General features: G+C 42.2%; 1 protein-coding gene across 2 annotated transcripts in view; it reads right to left on the bottom strand.

The window, feature by feature from the left end:
- The window catches only part of FCHSD2 (FCH and double SH3 domains 2), a 119,021-nt gene that overhangs the window by 32,421 nt on the left and 65,899 nt on the right, over positions 1–20,701 (bottom strand). For both annotated transcript variants that reach the window (XM_056502889.1, XM_056502880.1), the window contains exon 9: positions 415–537. In XM_056502889.1, coding sequence (XP_056358864.1) covers positions 415–537 — 123 coding nt within the window. The remainder of the gene's footprint in view (positions 1–414; positions 538–20,701) is intronic.

Consider the following 20,701-nt stretch of genomic DNA (forward strand, 5'->3'; position numbering starts at 1 on the left):
GCTCTAATGTGTTTGCTGTGTTTGCCACTCTTAATTCCAGGGAGAAAACAGCCTAATAGTTTGGATTTGAAGCTGACAGACAATTATTAAGAAATGATCCAAGCAGTTTCCCAGGGCTCTGCTGCAGATTCCACCATGCAGAACCCTCAGCTGCAATTCCCCCTCCCAGTCGTGCAGGGTGAGGGAAATGAGCATCTCTGGATGCAAATGCACCCAGGGGAAGGCAGTCTGGGTGCTACAGGAAAAATCCTCCCCAAGAAAACTGTCTGGTGTCTTCTAACTTAATACCACTCAGGAGAAACCAAAAATAACAATCCTTCAGTTTTGTCATGATTTTGGAAGCAAATCTTAGGCCTGGGGATTTGTCTGTGCTGCAAAGATTCAGTTACAAAGGATCATTCAGTTCAAACTTACCCTGCTGGAAGTCTCCAGTAAAAACTGGAATGTGTTTTGTACAGCTTGGCATGTCTCTAGTTCAGTCCTGCTGAATGCCATTAAATAATCCTTAAGGTGATCATATATATTTCCATCAAGAGCCTGCAGGAGGGAAAGAAAGAAAGAATATCAGGAAAGGCAGGAAGTAGCTCTGTCTACAATTTATCAGTATTCTCCCTGGGACTTGCAAGATGCTCAGACCATTTTTTTAGCAGATTTACACCTGCAAGGAGTGGACAGAGCCAGTCCCTGGCTCCTGGCAGGAGCAATGACAGTGCTGGGCTCCCATTAGATGGCAGCACACAGCACTGCAACAGCATCCTGGCCATCTCCATCCAGCTGTTCCCAGGGCACAGCAGCTCTGGAGCAGGGAATGTGCTCAGGGAGATGTCACTGAGGGCAAGGAAGACACCCAGGAACTGCAAGGCCATGGGGTGCTGCCAACCAGAGTATTCCTCAGGGAATGGTGCCAGGACACTCAGCATCTGGATGTGGCACATCCCCAGCTATCTGCTTATCAAAACCAGCTGAGCAATAGCTGCCACTTCACATTCTTTTGTGTACAGAAATACCAAGTAAGTAACACAAATTTATCCCAAAAACCCCAAAGCTCTGTGGTAAGCAGATCTGTAAAATCACATCACGCAGCACAGGTTACACAAATTCTGTGTTAAATATGACTTTGCAAGTGACTGACAATGCCATTTAAATATTTAACTCAGGATGTATTTAAATACATATGATACAGATTGTTAAATAGGTATATTTCACAGATATTCATTTAAACACTGCATTCATGGAAACTGTGCACACTCCACTTCAACAAACTCAAGAATGTGTTTCTCTAGAAACCTGTATGTGATCATCTAAATCACCTTGAAAATTTGAGAGGGGAGAAAAGAATGAAATTGTGCAAGATTTAAGGAATAGTTTCTGCCTCTGAAAAATCAAGCCCAACATTTAAGGGGAGGTGAACAGACACAATAAATGAGACACAAATCCTGGAAGTGTCCAAGGCCAGGTTGGACAGGGCTTGGAGGAACCTGGGATAGCACAAGGTGTTCTTGTCCATGGCAGAACTGGATGAGGTTTCAGGTCCCTTCCAACCCAAACCATTCCATGGTTTTATGAAATCCCCCAGAACTTAGGAAGAACAGAAGAGCAAAGTTTTCCCAGCAGCACAGTCCCCTTCAGTGAGGGATGCTTTGAGGAGATAATCAAATTGTGGGACTGGAATTCTCATGTCCAGACTCTGATATCCCAAATCCACTTCACTCTACATTATTGCCTCCATCCTCCACATACCAAGCATAAAGGAATTTTTAGCAGAGGCAGATTGTTTCCTGCAGCCTTACACATCAAACCTGCCTCAAGCTGAATAGTCCTGTGGCCATCAGGAAGCCATTATGCCAAACCAGTAGCAAACTGGGAATTCTCCCAAGCCCTCACACTGCAGCTGGTTCATTCAGCTGATCAAAGGCTTGAAGGACCAGCAGCCAGGGCAGCTCCTGGAGCTGCCATGGGAAGGACTTCCCAGTACAGCTTGGAAAGAGCTACAGGATAACTGCTCCAGGCTCTTGCAATTGGTGTCAGCTGCACCAAACACTCTGTTAAATAGAATTTTAAGGAATTCTTAGTTAAAGAGTTAGGTAATACAAGCTTAGAGCCAGGATGTTCAACTCAGGAAAGCATCAGGAGATTCCCAGCAGCAAAGCCACAGAAACAGCCATCCACAGGCACAGGTTTGGCTCTTGGCTGAGCTGGTGTGGGCACAGCTTTGTGGGATTCACCCTGAGCTGGCTCAGGGGGCTCAGTCCCAGGCCAGCACCCAGATCTGACCTTCCCTGTGCTTTTCCCCCTGAAGGGACGAGCCCCTGGTGTCCCCATCCCAAACAGGCAGCCCCAACAGCAGCTCAGCCCTGTGCTCACAGGGCATACAAATGATGGAAAAAATTGCCAAGACTGACTGTGCCCTCCCTGGGGGACCACGGGAAGCCTGAAACTCCCCCAGAACAGAACTGTTGACTTCTATCTGTTCCTCAAGCTTTTCAGCTCAAACACCAGGGCTGGAGCACAACTCTGCTAAGAAATGTAAATAAATAATTTCAATTTGGCAAAGCAATTCTAAGTGCTCAGTTTGCAAAGCAGCTGTGACTTTTTTCATCCCACGGCGCCATAAATGAGTATTTCACAGCTCCAAATCAAACCCAAATGTTGTTTTTATGTCAAAGCCCACACGAAGGGTTTGTGTTGTTGCATTTAAGTCTTAAATGCTGAGATCTGTGTTGGGTTTTGACACTCTGGGTGCTTTGCAGAGCCAGTGGAGAGAAGTTGGTACTTGTGTGTTGTGATTGATCCCTCTCCAAGATAGATGGCTAAAATAGGTCAGCTGAAAGGCAGGATGCCAAGGCCTATTCCTCTTCACTGACCGTAAATAGTGCCCCCACAATTAGCTCAGGCAGACACACAGAGCCCAGCCCCACACGTGTTTATTCCCTCCAATTATCATCCATGCAGCACTAGGGATTAATTCATGTCCAGCTGCAGTCTGCAGTTCAAGGAACATTAAAAAAAAAAAAAAAAAAAAAAAAAAGAGGGAGATATATGAACTTCATTATTTCCCCCCTCCCCCTGCAATGACCACAGCTCTGCTGAGATGCCAGAACCCCCTGCAGGGTGATATAAAAAAATAAAGATATTTAAGAAAAAACATCAGAGCAAAGTGTGGCAAAACATCAGGGAGCACATGGGTCTGTCAGCATGTGAGAACTGCATTACAGCCTGGCTCCTTTCATTAATTAAAAGCAGTTTCAATATGATGAAGTTCTTAAACACCGATGAGAGCTGCCAGAACTCTGAAGTTCTGAAAGTCGCTGCAATATCACACAGGCAGGGCTGAGAAAGCAGCTCCAACACAGGCTGAAAAGCTCCTCGTGCCACAGAAAAGGTGACATCCCATCAGCTTCATGATCAGAGAGCTGGTTGGTTCCAGAGTGGCAATAATAATGGATTTATCCTTTCTATAAAATGGTAATTATTACATCGAGCTGGATGTGTTCATATTAAAACAAAAGACTTGACTTGCTGAACTGGGGGATATAAATTAACACTCACGTGGGGTTTTATCAGCTGAATCTCATTCACTTACAAACACTCTGACCCAAACCACTGAACATCACAGGTTTTGAAAGGAAAAGTCTTTTCAAAATTTCTCATCACACAACTTGAAGGGGAAACTGGGAAAAAAAAAGCAAATCAAAAAACCCAACACCCATTATTCCTCTACAATGGCTTTTGTTCTCTTCCTGACTCTCCAGAGAGCACTAAATCACTTACTGTATTACAATCCCATTGAAAAACCTGTCTTTTTGTCAACTTCAAAAGGAAATCAAGGGGTTTTTTAAAAAAAAAAAACAAATCTGGCATCAAACCCAAGATAATACGAAGTTAAGTAGCACAAAATTACAATTTCCAAGGATAGAAAAAAGTCACTGTTTTTTCAGAAATCATTTCTTTACAGCAGAATTGCCATACTAGAGTTGCAAGATTACTTCCCCCTGTGTCCAAGCTTGAGAAGAGTTGAAGCTGTTAATAAATGCAATGGACACACAACCAAATTAAAGCCTATTTTTAGAAGAAATCCCATACACTAAATCAAACCAATAAAATCATACACAGAGGGAATGGGACAAGAACATTGTTCTGATTTCAACGTCCGAGTTTCATGTGTAACTTTGAGGGTTTTTCCCAGAAACAAAACTTCAGTCCCAGTTCAGATCATCGGGAGTTTGGGTTTTTTTTGTTGTTTCAAGAGATGGTACCAAACATATTAGGAATCTAGATTTAATCATTCTACATTCTGTGAAAATTCCCTCAAAAGCAAATATCCTATTATTAGGACATTTGGTTGCCCTTGGGAAGTTGTTACTCATTTAAAATAACACACAATGCAGAACAGACCCTGTGTAGAATTTTCACCTTCATTTATGTGACTGACTTCCAGATCTCTTCACTAAAACATTCACATGTCTCAGCCACACTCTACTTAAAAATTACCATTTCAGTATCTTGGAGAAGACAGAGAACAAGCCAAACTACTCTGTATTTTTTATTTTAAAAGCAAACAAATTAAAAATGGAAACTATCTGCCCCACACACAACAAAGACCAGAGTTGTGTGAAGCCACCAAGGCGAGTTTTCCCTGTTATCCCATTTATTTCTGAAATATTCCTGGTATTCTGCTCATGTTTGTCTTGCACAGAAACTCCCAAAAGCTCTGCTGAAGCTCTGGGTAATAATTTCACAGCTTAAACTCAGGTGTTCAAACAAAACCTCTTACTTAACTACCAGGCACCAAAACCAGTGCTAGGTTAAAAAACCCCATTAAAGGCATAGTTTTAAAGCCATGTGGGTTTCACTGACTAATTCACACCAGTCTCATCTGAATCATCACTGCACAGAAATAATTTGGTTTTTGCAAACACACACATTTATGTTTCTATGCATTTTAAACTCCCTAACCCCACGCTTGTGATAAGAACCATCGTCCTCAAACTGGATTGGGATGATCTTTAAGGTCTCTTCCAACCCAAACCATCCTATGGCTCTGTGAGATGAAGTTTTCATCCCAAAACATCCATCACTCCGTGAGCTGATGTAACCCAGCAGTTTTTGAGGGCTAATTTTGCCCCTGAACTCCTTGGCAAACGCTCCCAAGCTGCCACTGCTTGGCAGGAAACAATAGAACTGATGTGGAAGGCAAGGAATTTCCTTACATGGGTGGAGGGAACAGCACAAAGTCAGAGCTGACCCTCCCCTGCCAGGGCTGCAGCCTGAAAACAGAAAGATAAGGGAAAGAAAAGAAAACTGAACAAAAATCATTGTGTTTGTGGAGTGGTAACTTCTCTGTGGAGTCAATGGGATTACATCCTGGTAATGTGATTTATTTTCCTGTTCAGGAGTCAACCCCCAAATCAAAAGGGAGATCTGTATCATAGATTCCACTCTCTATTTTATATTTAGATTAAAATAATTTTGTATGTGAATATATTTATATTAAAAATGAAAATTAAATTCTTTTACCACCCTACTCTCATTTGCATTAAACCCCCTGTTTTATCTATCCCTGATCTGCTTTGCTTTGAAAACCTCTTGGAATCCATTAAGAACAGGGACTTGAGTTTTCATCCTTTATTTTCTCTAATATTACCCAAAACTTTTCCTTACTTAAAACTAAAAATCCAACAACCTGAATTACAGAACAAACAAGCTGAGTGAAGCTTTTTGAGTGTTTGTTCTTGAAACTCCTGCCTCCAATCCATTAAATAAACAGAGTGATCTCACCAATGGCACAGGTTGGGAATTTGCAGTTGAATGATTCTGGTAAGTGAGACTCCACTGAGGGTTTTAATTTTTGTATGTCAGAAAAGATAAAATGAGTATTATAAGGAAAGGCTGGGGTACAGACAATAATAATTTGTCAATGGGTATTCTCAGAATTAAGGCATCAACTTCAATCTTTCTAGGGTGAGAAGTCTCTGTATTGTAGCCCAAACAGAGCAACAAATCTCCTTTTATCTGACAGTGAAGGATAAAGTATTTTAAAAACTCATCTAAAACTCAGAACAAAGTCAAGAGCCCGGATCAGCTGGATTTGCCACACTCAGCACTATTCAGAGCTGTGAAATGGAACAGCACTTCCCAAGGACGTGAGGGGAGCAAGGAAGGAAGGTCAGGAAAACCCATCCTTTCTGGGTAACAGCTCCATTCCACAGTCATTTTCCTTTAAAAATGCTGATTCCTGGCATCAATTTCTCCTAATACAGAAGAAAAGCTGCTTATTTTTCCTTTTAGACACTTCCATCCCTGCAGCTGAAATCCCCTCTTCTCCATCAAGACCCCCCAACAAAAATCAGGGCTCTGCTGGTGAACAAAACACATGTGTACCTGAATTCCCACAAAGCCCAGATCAAAGCCCAGCAGTGTCCCTGAACCCCCTGCCTGGAGCATCAGGCTCCAGTGCTCCTGGGGATCTGCAGGAAGAACTGCTCCCTGTCCGTGCCCATCACGGCCTGGAGGGCTGCAGCCTGACCCCAAATGACAGGGAGCTGCTGCCCAGCCTGCCCTGGGCAGAAAAGGGAAAATCCTGGTTTTCTGCTAAGCTGTGCAAGTAGAGAAAGCAGCTAAGAAAAGCTGAGGGCAAACCTCAGGTCTGTTCCCTGGATCAAGAAGTGAGTGCTGGGAGTCTCTGGCTGACAGGGAGAGAGGAGCACCCAGGTTTTATCTGAACTGTGAAATGAGGATTTCAGTTAACAGGAGAACAGCCACAGTCTGCACCCAAAGCAATGCAGGGCTCATAGAAATGTATCTCAGGATAATCTTACACATCCAAAGGCTGTGCTGCTAAGTCTGCTTTAGAGATGTCCAGATCCAACTCACTCGTGGAGCATCTCTACCTACTTCTGTCTGGGAGTATCTGAAATCCAGTGAGACCTTCCCACCTGAGCACTGCACCCACATCCAGAGTCCTTAGCACAGGAAAGACATGGACCTGGTCCAGCAGGCCCAGAAGATGCCAACAGGTCTGAGTGAAGAAGGGTTGAAGAGTTCCTACAAAAAGATCCTCTCTGGCTTCTGCTCATTCTTGAACTTCCACAGAAAGTAATTTTAAGGAATTTTTCTAACTGCCTCACTGTCCTGTTGTTTTTGTCTTCCCTAGATCCACATCCTGCATGGCCAAATGCTATTCATTTGTTCAAACCAGCTCTCAACAAGCAAGCACAAGATATTCCAGGGACGTGCCCACCCTGCTGAAGAGCAGAGATACATGAAAAACTGGGAATAAAACCAGCAGACCAAGAGGTGAGAAGAGAAAGTTATAAATAAATATAAATAAAGCTTCTTCAAACTGACAAGGCTTAATGAAGCTCAGAGATTCCTCTTCTCCCACACCCTGGAGGAGCTCTCACCACAGCAAACACGGGAACAATGGACACTGAAGACCAGGAGAGCCCCAAGTTCCTTTCAGCTGGGTGCCCACAAACACACTCTGCACTTTCCCTTACCCCAGAGCTTTGTGTTTTCTGCTGTCAGGAGTTTGGGGCTTGTTTGCAAGTTCTTTGTTTGCTCTCATTAGTCACTTGATGATTGTTCTGCACATCATTTTGTTCCTTTACAATTTCACCAGGGTCATTGTTTTTACTGACAAAACCTTTGTTGTTGGGGCGCTGCAGTCTCCTCTGAGCACAGAAAAATATGGAACAGCCACCAACAGATGCCTGTCACCCTCCCCCAATGCAGGAAAAACGTCCCTTTAAAACAAGAATTAGTAAAATTAATGATGATAATAATAAGATTTGCCTCCACCACCTGCAGTTGCCACATTCTAGGTGAACACAGGCATGGAAGGAAATGCCCTGTATAATTCCTTGTAATTGCCACAAGGCTGACAGCAGTGAGAGTTACCTGCTGGAGACAGCACTAAATTAACACTCCAGGGTTAAAGGACAATTCTACTGAAATCAGTAAGAATACCCTGATGTAAAACTGCTGCAAGCATGGAGAACCAGATCTTCAAATTCTACCATGTGAAGCTTAGAAAACCCTGGAAGATAAAAACAGATTCTAGGAATATCTAGAAATACATTCTCCAAAATTATCTCCCAAGACTTCCTGGACCTAGTTTGCTTTTTCTTGCACAGCTCTGGAATAAATCCCAGGGGGATTCCACTTCTGACAGGATGCATTTTTAATAAACTGCATCTTTGCTTTTGTACTTCCTCATTCTTGGGGGAAAGAAAATGTTCTGGCTCAAATCCAACATGTGGAAGAAGACTTTGTGGCAGAGCTGTCACCATCATGATATCTTTGCATCTGAAGAGTACAGAGTGCTCTGCACTGCTCATGCCAGTAACTGGCTTCACATGGAAAAATGTGCATTTAAATCCTTCAGCACTTTGACACCATTTCTGCTCTTCAAGGATTCTTCTGCTGACCACAAGATCATCATCATCACCACAAAATGTCTGAGAACAGCAGTGGGGTGTGTGATCTGCCTGGATCCTTTAGTTCTTACCCAAAAATAAATTATTTTCCTGCTCAGCTCAACAAATATTTTGATATTTCGACATGATTTGGAAGGTAAGTTAAAGAAATGCACCTTGCTGAGGAACAGGCCAGAGCTGATTATTTTTACCTCCTACAAAAGCAAGTATTGCACAGAGAATCACCTCCAAGCAAGCTCTGGGAATTCTTCCTTACAAAATCCCATCCAGATTAACCTGCATGTCTCCATATGAACCCTCATGCTACAGGTGACCATCCCTGACTCAGACATGAGCTTGGATAAATTCAAATCTTTTCCATATAACAACAAACAAAATTCTCTTGTTAAGAGAAACATTAAACTGACACAGATGTGCACATGCAAATGCATTTCACAACAATTCCCAACGTTTCTTAATAAATATTTTCATTACAATATTCTCTTGAAACTACCTTAATATGTTCTTTTAAAAAATAAAGCAAGCATTTTCTTAAAAATACGCCCCTTGCAGATAAAATGCATTAAAAAGGAGTTAAAAAAAATCAGATACTGAGCATAAAGATTCCTTAGGAGCTTTTGTTTACTCTTTTGCAGTCTTGAAGATTTTTAACCACCTATTTTGCTGGGTTTAGGTTTTAATTTAGTTGATTCGATCTCTGTATTATCATTTTCATTTACTTCTTCAGATAAATCTCTTCAACAAAACCTTTTCTGCCCCAGCACAGGCTGCTGTTCCCAACTGCTCCTTGGATTTATCACTTCCATCTGTTTGCTTTCTCTGTGGGTTTAAAGTCACCTGCATTCAGTGAACAGCCTATTCAAAGACTGCTCACAGACTAGGTTCAGGGATGGAAATGTCCCAGAATTAAAATTTTCAATAATTTAATATATTCCCAAGCGTTTCAGATTCTTATCATGCCAGAGAGATACAACCTGCAGCTTGATGTGGTCCTGCAAATTTAACATTGCTCTGTCTCACCCACAACACAAATGGTCTTGTCAGGATATTCAGAATATTCAGGCATTTTCCAACTCAAATTACAAATTCAATTAAATTTTACGCTAATATTGGAAACAATTAAGCAATATGAGAAGGGCAGGGTACCCCACATTCCTGAACAGGCACCCTACAAAAAGATTACTCTGCCAGCCATGCTAAAATGCAAGGACCAAACAAAACTATTTCTAGGAATTTTTGTCATCTACACAAATGTGTTCCTATAAGGAAAATGGCCCAGAGTGACAGCACTGTGATTATCTGCAATAATTACAGAATCACAGAACAATGACAGCAATTATCTCCCACAATAAAGGAAAAACATGGTGGGGTAATGCCAAAGGTATGGCAGCTGCAGTGCAGCAAGGAGATTAATCCAGAGCTCCCAACCCCACTTGGGGTGCCAATTATGCTTTAATACTTTTAGGAGTCCATTCTCAATTATCTCCAGGGGAATCACACTAACAATTTATGCCTGCACTCCTTGTAAGCACCAGTGGGTGAGGACAAAGATAATTTGAGCCTGAAGTCCATAACTAAAAATATTGTGAAATGTTTTTCCCTTTCACAATCAGATTCCCCCACCCCCATCCCAAAGCCTGGCACAGAATCCCCATTCCAAGCAATATTCCAAGCAGTATTCCTGAAAAACTATGGATGGAATCATCAGTCATGCCATATTCTCCAGAAGCTGGGAGGATTTTCTACTCTTCCACTGTTTGCTAGGACAGTGATGGGTAACAAAAATCACCAGGAAAATGAACAAAAATGGGATCTAGTGCTGTTAAATCTTCTAATTAAATCACTTCTGAAGTGTGGCCTGATTGGGAATACCTAAATATACCCTGCTCTCCTGACAGTATTTGTTGAACATAACTGCATTAAAGTTAAGCTCCTTTTCCAACTTATTTCAGCCCTGTAGGATTAATACTCAAACCTTTTCAAAAACTCCTTAATTTCACAGTGCCACTGCTCAGAGCCTCCCAACCAAGTGTGGGCAGAGCAGAGCAAGAACTGAAACCACACAGGAAGAGAAATCCCAAGGATCTGGCAGGGTGGGATTTCTTTGATACAAGGCTGTCTTTAGTGCTGAGTCTTTGCTATTAAATAAATTGAGCCTTTCAGCAAAGTGAACTCACTGAATGCTCCAATATCCCCTTTTAAATTAGAAATGGGGCTCCCAGGCCCAGCCAGAGAGAAGGGTCTGTGCTCAGTGGGAATGTTGAGACAGAATCCAGGGATCTGTACCTGAAGTCACACATGAATATCATAAAAATACACTACAATAATCCACCTGAATGAACTGAGACTGAATACAACTGGATGTACTGCCCAGTGAGAAGAGCAAAGCCTGACAGATGTGGATCAGCTATAAAAATATGTTGAATTATTTAGGTATACACAGAGCCATAAACATCTGTCAACATTTTATATAGAAAAAAAGGTATTTCTCAGATTTGCCAGTCTCTTTTTATGCTCTTTTTTCTTGGAATTCTGGATTTTTGAAATTTATCTTTTATTAAATTGAATTCTCACCTGTTATTATATACAATATATATAAATCTAGTGTAGTAAACACTGTACAATTTTATTAATAGGAGCAGTTTAAATTTTTGATTTCTAGTACTTGAGTTTGAACTAGAAACCCATTTTTTAACTATCTCCATGTACCTGGTTTAAAATACCAATAAAAAAGAAGCTTATCCAATAAATTCAGGCACTCAAATCCCAGAATATTGTAATGATTCTTCCTAATAATTTTTTTTTTCATTTTCATTTTGAATAATTTTCAGCTCCCTATGACTTTTATGTGAGATTAAAAGCCTTGAGCCAAGCACTGAAACTTTCCCAAAGTTTTAAAAATCCATGAGGATTTTTAAAAAGGTCCTCATGGAAAGGTGCTGCTGGATGCCCTGGACAATGCTGGTGCCAAGAGCAAAGTGAGCTGGGATGAACCAGTGCATGGAAAAGGTTCTTCCCATTATCCATGAGCAACACTGGGAATACCAGAGAGAGATTAATTCCTTTAATTAGCATTGCAATCCTACAAGCATTGCCTTAGGGCTTTGATAATTTGTAAAACATTATAAAATAATATCCTTGTTCAGCTGGGTGACACCATTCCACACGTCAGCAGGAATTATGGAGAAAAGGAAGGCACTGGTAGGGAATATTTGCTCCCCTCCACACCAAGGGTAGGTCTAGCCTGGCTGCAAGTTTTTAAGCAGAGATGACAGTTTGAACAGATGGGGATTTTATTTTTGGGGATCAAACCTGCAGGTAGAGAGACAAATCACACTGGAGCATTCCCACTCCTCTTCCCCTGACTGAGCTTCTGGGCCAGCTTTACAATCCATTATCTCCTTAGCAATTTGTAAAAACTAAATAGGAATGTTCAGCTGCAAGAAGGGATTCCAAGGCAAGGAAGTTTTCTGAAAACTGTGCAAATACCAGAGCTCAAGCAGGGAATGAGCAGCTCCTCACCTCCAGCCATCCCAAAGCACCTGCACTGTCTCCAAACAGAGCAGAGCTTTGGAAGTGAAAGAATAAAGAACCCCTCAAAATTTGACAGCTGGGCCCTATGAAACCCTCAAAGATCTGTGGAAACTCTTCCCAGGTTTGCCTCCCTCCTGGCAAGACAGCTGTAGATTAGAAACCATTTTCCCCATAACGTTTTCTAGGATTTAATTAAACTTCAAATTCAGTGTGACATTTTCCATCTCACACTTATTGGCCTTGTGCTATTTTGGGCCTCATCTCCTTGTTATAATTCTTCCACTGCTTTCATTATTGAAGTCACTCAGAAATGTTTTGTCCTGCCTCTGACGACAGAAGATGAGTCACAGAATCACAGGATGGTTTGGTTAAAATCATCTCATTCCATCCCTGCCATGGGCAGGGACACCCTGTACTGTATCCCAGCTGCTCCCAGCCCCAGTGTCCAGCCTGGCCTTGGGCACTGCCAGGGATCCAGGGGCAGCCACAGCTGCTCTGGGCACCTGTGCCAGCCCTGCCCACCCTGCCAGGGAACAATTCCTGCCCAATATCCCACCCAGCCCTGCCCTCTGCCAGTGGGAGCCATTCCCTGTGTCCTGTCCCTCCATCCCTTGTCCCCAGCCCCTCTCCAGCTCTCCTGGAGCCCCTTTAGGCAATACAGGGGGCTCTGAGGTCTCCACACTTTCAGTAACTTTTACAGTTAAATATCACACTTAACCTGTGCACACACATTCAATCTTAAGAATAATCCACAAGTTCTTCCCCCAGTTTCAATGGAAACACATCCATTCCAGGTAACTCACTGAAACACTGGGTGGTTACAAGTAACAGCAGAAAAAAAAAGAATACAGGAAAATAATTTTTCCTTGCTTCTTCAATTCTTGCTGCTAAAAGCAAAGCCCTCAAGCAAACAAAGCCCTGCAAAGGACGTGTCTGGGATGCTTTTCTCCATGAATCCCAAAGCAGGAGCACTGAATGCTTCCAGACAAAGCGTGGCTGCCCCACCTGCCTCCCAAACGGAGCAGACCAGGTGCTTCCTGAGCTCCCAGGCTGCTCCCTGGCACAGGGACGTATTTTGGGAACTGCTCTCATTGTGTTGCAGTGTGGCTTTGAAACAAGATGGCAGTTTCATTTCCTGCTCTGAATGAGCGGGTTTGTGACAGCTGACCAAAATATCTCAAAGCCCCATCCAAATCCTGAACTGTTTCTACATAAAATCTTTAAATGGAAAGAGAAGACCAAACAAAAGGGGGGGTTTAGGTCTTCTGCTACCTCCCTCAACCAGATTTCTCCCAGATTTCTTTTAAGTAACTCCTTCCCAATCCTAATCCTTACACTGCCTTCCTGGTGCTTCTTTCTAGCGGGGGTTTTGAATTTTTCCTTTTTTTTTCCTGGCTTTCCAGTCATTTTCCTTGTTTACATGGCTGGGAGAGCTGGGGGTGCTCACCTGGAGAGGAGAAGGATCCAGGGAGAGCTCAGAGCCCTGCCAGGGCTAAAGGGGCTCCAGGAGAGCTGGAGAGGGACTGGGGACAGGGATGGAGGGACAGGACAGGAGGGATGCTTTTCTTTCATAAGCATCTGTAAAATCACACTGCACTTTTACAATCAACCCTTAAGTTATTTCTGTGAGAACACCAAAGGAAATCTCACTGAAAAGTCAGTCACATTATCAAGAAATAATTTATTTCACCCTGAAAAATCATTATTGTTTTAAGATAATTAAGTTGCCCTGAGTTCTGTATTAGACTTTGCCATGCTGCTTTTACACTACATGGAGGAATGAACACCTGGATCCCTGAAATGAATGGGCTTCTTTGGGTCAAATGCTTCACCAAGGGATTCATTTGTGACTGGAACATGAGGTGGGATAAACTGACTGTCACCAGGCCAGTGTGACCATCACACTTTCTCATTTTCACAACAGAAGCAGCTCTGACTCAGAGCCACTCCAGTGCCTCAAGGTCGCATGGAAAGTCTGTGTGATGAACAATGTGACTTTTCAGGGGGTGAGTGGTGGATTTGAAACTGAAAATACATATTTTATCTATGAAGAATTGGAAATATAAGAACTGGGGGGTACAGGGCAGGGATGGATGGGATATTGGGAAGGAACTGTACCCTGTGAGGATGGAAAAGCCCTGGCACAGGTGCCCAGAGCAGCTGTGGCTGCCCTGGATCCCTGGCAGTGCCCAAGGCCAGGCTGGACAGGGCTTGGAGCTGCCTGGGATGGGGGAAGGTGTCCCTGCCCATGGCTGGGATGGCACTGGAAGAATTTTAAGGTCTCTTCCAACCTAAACCATTCCATGGTTCTATGACATACATACACCATAGTTACTGGTGCAAATATCATTTATTGTTAAGGCAAATAAACCTCCCTTGCTTGTGGTTTTACCAAAATTGACATCAAAAGTTCAATTTCCAGTGCAAATCCTCTTTCACTTCCCTGCAGACATTAGCTCACAGTCAGCTGGAATCCAAGTGCTCCCAGCTGGAGTTAGCACATATTCCATGCACTGTGAACACCTACAATTCTCCAAGGCACTTATCAGATATCAAAACTGGGAATGTGAGAGATGAGCACTTCAGAAAAGCAACAAACAAGAGACCACAACTGTGTATTAATGATCTAGCAATTTATGTGGATGCAGAACTACACCACAACCTGGAATTCTTTTCCCCCAGGTCTGATGTGCACATTAACACAGAAGCAGATGTCCCTGGATGGGAAAACAGTGTGGGATCAGGATCAGCTGCTGTGGAACCCACAAGGAGCATCTTCTGCAACACTGGGACCATGTGCTGAGGTGATCCCTTCAGCCACCCCCCTGGAATGACCATGAGGCAGCCAAGCACAGTCCTGAGGAGCAGAGCTCCTGTGCCCATCTGATGGAGATATGCCATCCAGGGCTGCTCTCACTGATTACAAAATATTTGTGCCTTGCAGCTGACAAGGACCGGAAGTGAAACAATAGTTCTTCCACTTGCACAAGTCCCCTCTGCATTTTTAAGGGAGTTTTACAGGATCTTAAAAGAATTGGTAGCACTGAAATAATAAAAGAGATTTATAGAAGAAAATGGAAATCTCTGGTGACTTCAGAATTACTTTATCTTAATGCTATTTTTTTGTTGAGGGGCAGACTTTCCATTTTAAAAAGGAATCCCCTGGGTGCTTCTAAATCATTCCACAAAGTTTGAAACAATACTGTGGACGTAAATTGATTTCTTACAGTGATAATATTGGTTCTGCCTGTTACAGAGGCTACAGAAATATGTGCTGATGCAAATGGTACCCTTTTATTTCTACAGGACACAGCAGTGCTGGGATAACATTCCTGAGCCTATTTAAGATTTTCAGCTACCGTGTTAACTTCTGTTTCAATTCAGACAGAGCCACCAGGGGAAAGAACTCTTTGCCACACACATCCTATTAATTTCAGGGTATAAAGCAAATTATTAAGTGAAAGCCACCAAGTCCTCAATTTGGGGCATTTTTATAAACACTGCCAGCTCCAGCTGAATCTCATTTGTGCAAGTCATGTTTGGAGCCTGCATTTCCATTTGTTTTAAATGATCATTGAAAGTGCATGGAAAAAGTGATGGATGACTATGCTGAAAACAGAGAAGTCAACACAGCTTCACAAAAACTCCCAACTACCCTAACAAATAAAAATCAGAGCTCACCAGAACATGAAGGTTCCAGCACTGCTGGAACTCATGCAGTTACCCTAATTAATTGCTGAAAAAAAACAAAGCCAGAAAGCAGAAGGTGGGGAACCCCACAGAGAACCTCCTTACAAAAAAAAAAACCAAAACCCAACAACAAGCTGTTTTAAGGAATGACAGAGCAATTGAGGTTTAAAAGGGAGACATTGGTTCAACCCCTGCACTCAGAGCAGGGTCAAGTACAGCAGGTTGCTCATTCCTTGGAGATCAGCCAGATCTCTTCCTCTATCAGAGTCCTTAAAAAGAGGCAAAGGTGTGGAAAAGCCACACTTCACCTGCAATTTTATAAATCAACCTGTCAAATTAACAAAGTGCTGCTGTAACCTGTGTTCTCACTGTCACCCACACCTGAGCAAAGGGCTGTTGCAGGGAAATTATGTAACCAAGTTTTTATTCAAACCTGCCAAATCATCACAAGAACTCTGATCAAGAACAAGAGCCAAATTACACAACTCCACTTCCTCGTGTCAAGCAAACTGGAAAGTACAGAAAAAACCAGAAAAGCAGCCTGATAATTACAACAGGATAAAAGAAACCACTGAAACCACAAAGACAAAGCACCAGCTTTTGACACTGTTCTCCCTCAAACACCAAAGCCCACATGAGCCATGACATGAAATATTTCTTTTCAAAAGAGATAAATATTTCCTTTTAAAAGAGCTTAGTTTAGAAATACCTGCTGCTACTGCCTACTACCCTCTCCAGAATTTTTCTGTGCTCCTCAGCTCTGGCACAGGGCTGCCCCTGGATCCCTGGAATTGCTCCAGGCCAGGCTGGAGCACCCTGGGATAGTGGAAGGTGTCCCTGCCCCAGGCAGGGAGTTGGAACTGGATGGGCTTTGAGGTCCCTTCCAATCCAAACCATTCTGTGATTTTGAAAAATAAGTTTTTGTTCCCTTTCTTTCTCTCTTTAAATAATCTCAGGACTATTTAAAGTGTCCAGCACACCTGCTTTTCTTTTTTTCGTGTCAGCATTTCCTCCTTGTAAGTTGCTGTGTAAAGTCATTCTTTGAGGTGGCTCATGAGGACAGCTTACAGAATTAAGAGCACAGCATTAAAAAATGATAAAGTTCCTAAATGGATAAATATCAAAACAGTCCTGATTTGATTTCAACCATCATCTTAGACTTCCCTCTGACCTCAGTTTGAAGTAAGAACCTAAGCACCAGGGAGACAACTTATTTTTAAAAGGGTTTGTGGAGTGGTTTTTGCTCTCAGGTGATGGCAACTCTTCCTAAGCAGCTTGTCAGGAAACTGGCAAAGAATAAAACATTACCAGGCTTTATTTAGTCTGGGCTTTGAGAGGTTTTAATTTCACTGCAGAGACTGAAATGGCCTAAAAGGACAGAGAAAAAGAAAGGCAAAAGGATTCAAATATTTTCTGAACAGAGACCTGGAATGGCTTTGCTCCTTATTAAGTGGTGCAACTGGAAAACTAGGAAGGCACAGTAGGAACAAGTCTTCATCCTATTAATAAAAGCTGGAAGCATTTTGTATTTTCTTTCCAAGCATCCCTGTTTAGTCTGTGATGGCTTTCACAGTTAAAAGCACAGCAGAGCCAATCACTTTTCCTTCTCTCCATAAAAAAGCTGCAAATTAAAGTACCATATTCCAGACCTCTGACAATTAGCAGGAGCTGTGTGTAGCAGGAATCCTGCTGATGAAAAGCCCCCTCTGTTGCCTGTGACAGAAAACGAAACAAGGCCACAAGGTGGATTTGTGATTCATCTGTCACAGGACAGCACCAGAGCAGCATTCCAGAGCCAGAACAAACACAAGAACAAACCCAGCAGCAGCTTCCTCTTGGGAGCAGCCCAAGGTGCCTCAGCCCAGCACACATCACACTTTCCCAACAGGCTGGAAATGCCTCCTGCATAAACCAACACTGTGGCTGCAAAACATCCCCACCCCTCCTTTCTCCAGCACCAGAACAGCCCTTCACTGCATTTCATTGTCACCAGCACTGCAGACCCATTCTCCAGGCTCTCAGCAAGGTAAGCTGTGCCACAGCTGGACCTGCCTCTGCTCAGCTCCACTCACACAGGGATGCCAGGACCAACCCCTGATGTCCACATCCAACAATAAACACTCCATGATTCTATTTTATGTTAAGTAAGACACCTTTTAGCCTACTGAAATAAAACCTAATATATATATTTATATTACCAATTACAGTGCTACCAATTACTAATATTGATTAGGCAATATAGAGAGCAAACAGATGGGAAGAGGCAGCAGCCACATCAGCTGGGTTTGTAACTCACTATTTATCAACACAGCCAAGTCAATGGCAGAGCTGAGAGTAAATCTCTTGTTTTCTGGAAAGTGAGCACTGTCTGCACACACAGATGGTGCAGAGGGATGGTTTGAGAGTTCAGTGCCCAGCTCCAGCCCCAAGGCAGCAGCTGGATGCACACCATGGCCAGGGACTGGGTGTGCTCCAGCCCAGCCAGAGGCAACAGAACCCACACAGCTCCACTCCAATCCTGGAAACAAGAACTCCACGAAAACCAAAACGTGATGAAACTGTGATGGATGCAAAAAGAAACAGCCTCTGACACATCTGTCAGGGTTATATACAGAAATACAGCCAAGCATCAGCTGAAAAGGTTTCATGTGTTTTTATCCAGCTCTAAAGATTTTATCATTTTTGGGGAACAACTAGAAAACAGGCACTGGGTCCAAAATCTGAACAGTTTGAGGAGATACTTCATGTGATTCAGAAATGTGGAGAGCCCTGAGCAGTTCAAGGATCAGCTCAAGGGCAGCTAAATGGGGAAACACTCACAGCACGTGGCACTACAGGAATACCTAAGGACTTACTAACACTGAGATAAAAGGCACATTTTTAGTCTATTAATCACAACACAGTGGCAAAGATGTTTAGTTTAGACACTACAGCTACTTACAGCATGTAAAATTTACTGGGTCACACCACAACTCAAGCTACTGAAATAAAAACTGTGCTGGAAGGGTGGAACTCCCTTCCCAAATCCTCCCTTCCCAGTGATGTCACCTAGAGATTAGAAACATTGCACAGGTGTCTCCATTTCTTTATCCTTCACTCCATTTTCCAGTTCTGGCATCTCTTTCAAAAATGGTAATGGTTATTCAGAGTTCTTTATCCTGTAGGCAACAATTCTCTCCCCCAAGTTACTGCATTTCTCTTTTTAACATTAATTTCATGTGCTGTTTTCTGCCTGGTCAACCAAAACTGGGAAGATCTTGCTCCATTTCTCAGTCATTGTACATTTGCTTATACTGAATGATTCTTCACCTTCAATTGGTCAGTTCTCTCTCCAGCTCCTTCTCCATTTGTGTTAAATCATTCTGCTAAATAAAATAATCATTTTTTCTATACTTTATACAGTGTGTTTCCCTCAGGAATTTCAGAAGGAGGAGAAACCTGCCAGCAAATCCCATTCCAGATTACAAACTGCTGTTTCTATTATGTTTATTTATACATTTAAGCAGTTTCATACTTCAGTTTACATTAGAGCTCCTGGATGAAGGAAGAAATTTGAGTCCAGTGGTGCATTATCCTTGATTTTCCTGAATATTTTCCCTCTCTCTCCCCTCTAAAATCTCCAGTAGCCACTTCAATTCAGGACCATGCCTGTTACTTTCTCTGCCTTGCTAGAATGACCTCATTCCCAGGACACCTGGGTGTGTTTCCAGGGAATTTTGCTCATGACCAACAGTGCAAGAGACCCAAATTTACAGCTCTTCATTAAAAACACACTTTTGTTTACCAGACAAAGAGATTCAACTGCTAAAAATATCTGAGAGATGCAGAAAAATAAACCCTGAGTGTTGTCCTTCCCTTCCAGAGTAATTTGGCTGCATGAAAGCACTTAGGCTTTCAGTAAACCACAATTACTTATATCAAAGAACAAGTTGCAAGGTTTTTTTCTGTATGAAAAAAAAAGATTCAGCTTGAGAAAGGCTTGAAAAAAAACTACCAAGGCTATTTGCTCATTTTTAAAAATTATTTCAAACACTCTTTTTGTTTGTTTTGTTGTGAACATATTCAGTTCTCTTCTGGAACTGCTCCCAAGTAAGAGCATTAAGTGATGACAGCCAACCATGCATGTAAGTATGGAATTATCTTATGTAAGCATCAATTAATAATTTTATCTGCACCAGGCACAAGGAAATTCTTTACAAGCATTTCCATGTACTAAACATTTAGTCAGCACAAATCTTCACATTTTACTAACAGAGAAGCACACAGGGAAAAACAGGAGAACTCCTTTGGTGCTCTCATTTTTTACCTCACTTACCTGCTTTTCATATCAACATATCAATATTTCCCCCCCCCAAAATGCAAAGGTATGCTGATAATGCAGGAGTTTGTTAAAATTCTATGCTATTTCTCCAACAAAACAATTCAAAATGCAAATGACAGACCTCTAAGTCACCCTGCCTGGAAATAGTTTGCAAAGAGCAAATTAAAGTTTAAAGTGAAATGCAAGAAGTTAATGTGAAGTAGATGATTTTACAATTGATCTGTAACTCTCAAATTCAAAGACACAGGAATACTGTACATTTAATTAATTCTAGGGTGATATTCAAGAAAAAACAACTGTGAGCAATCAGATTTGAACTTTTTAAAGTGTGTCATTTCCTCTGAGTTCAAGTAGCTACTCCTGCCTTGACCTGGCAAACTGCCACACGTGAGAACAAGAATGCTGACTGCTGTTCCCTAAAATCCATAGTTGGAAAAACAAGATATTTAATAACTCTAGCTCATTAATCACACCATAAAGAAGTGTTCTGATCAGATACAAAATAAAAAGGATTATGGGGTATGGTACTAAAGAATTAAAAAATCTCCAGTTTCTTTACAACAGGAAAACACAGGGCTTAGTTTGACAGACCTGACTCCTTTATCCAAGTGAGTTTTACCCAACTGAGTTTTTCAGAAAAGAAGTGAAATAAAAAATGAAAAGTGACTGCTCAGTTTTGGGGCCTGAGAGCTGGGTGCACATTTTTAGACTCCAGTGC

This window comes from Oenanthe melanoleuca, chromosome 1 (genome assembly GCF_029582105.1).
Source record: "Oenanthe melanoleuca isolate GR-GAL-2019-014 chromosome 1, OMel1.0, whole genome shotgun sequence".
Taxonomy (NCBI): Eukaryota; Metazoa; Chordata; class Aves; order Passeriformes; family Muscicapidae; genus Oenanthe; species Oenanthe melanoleuca.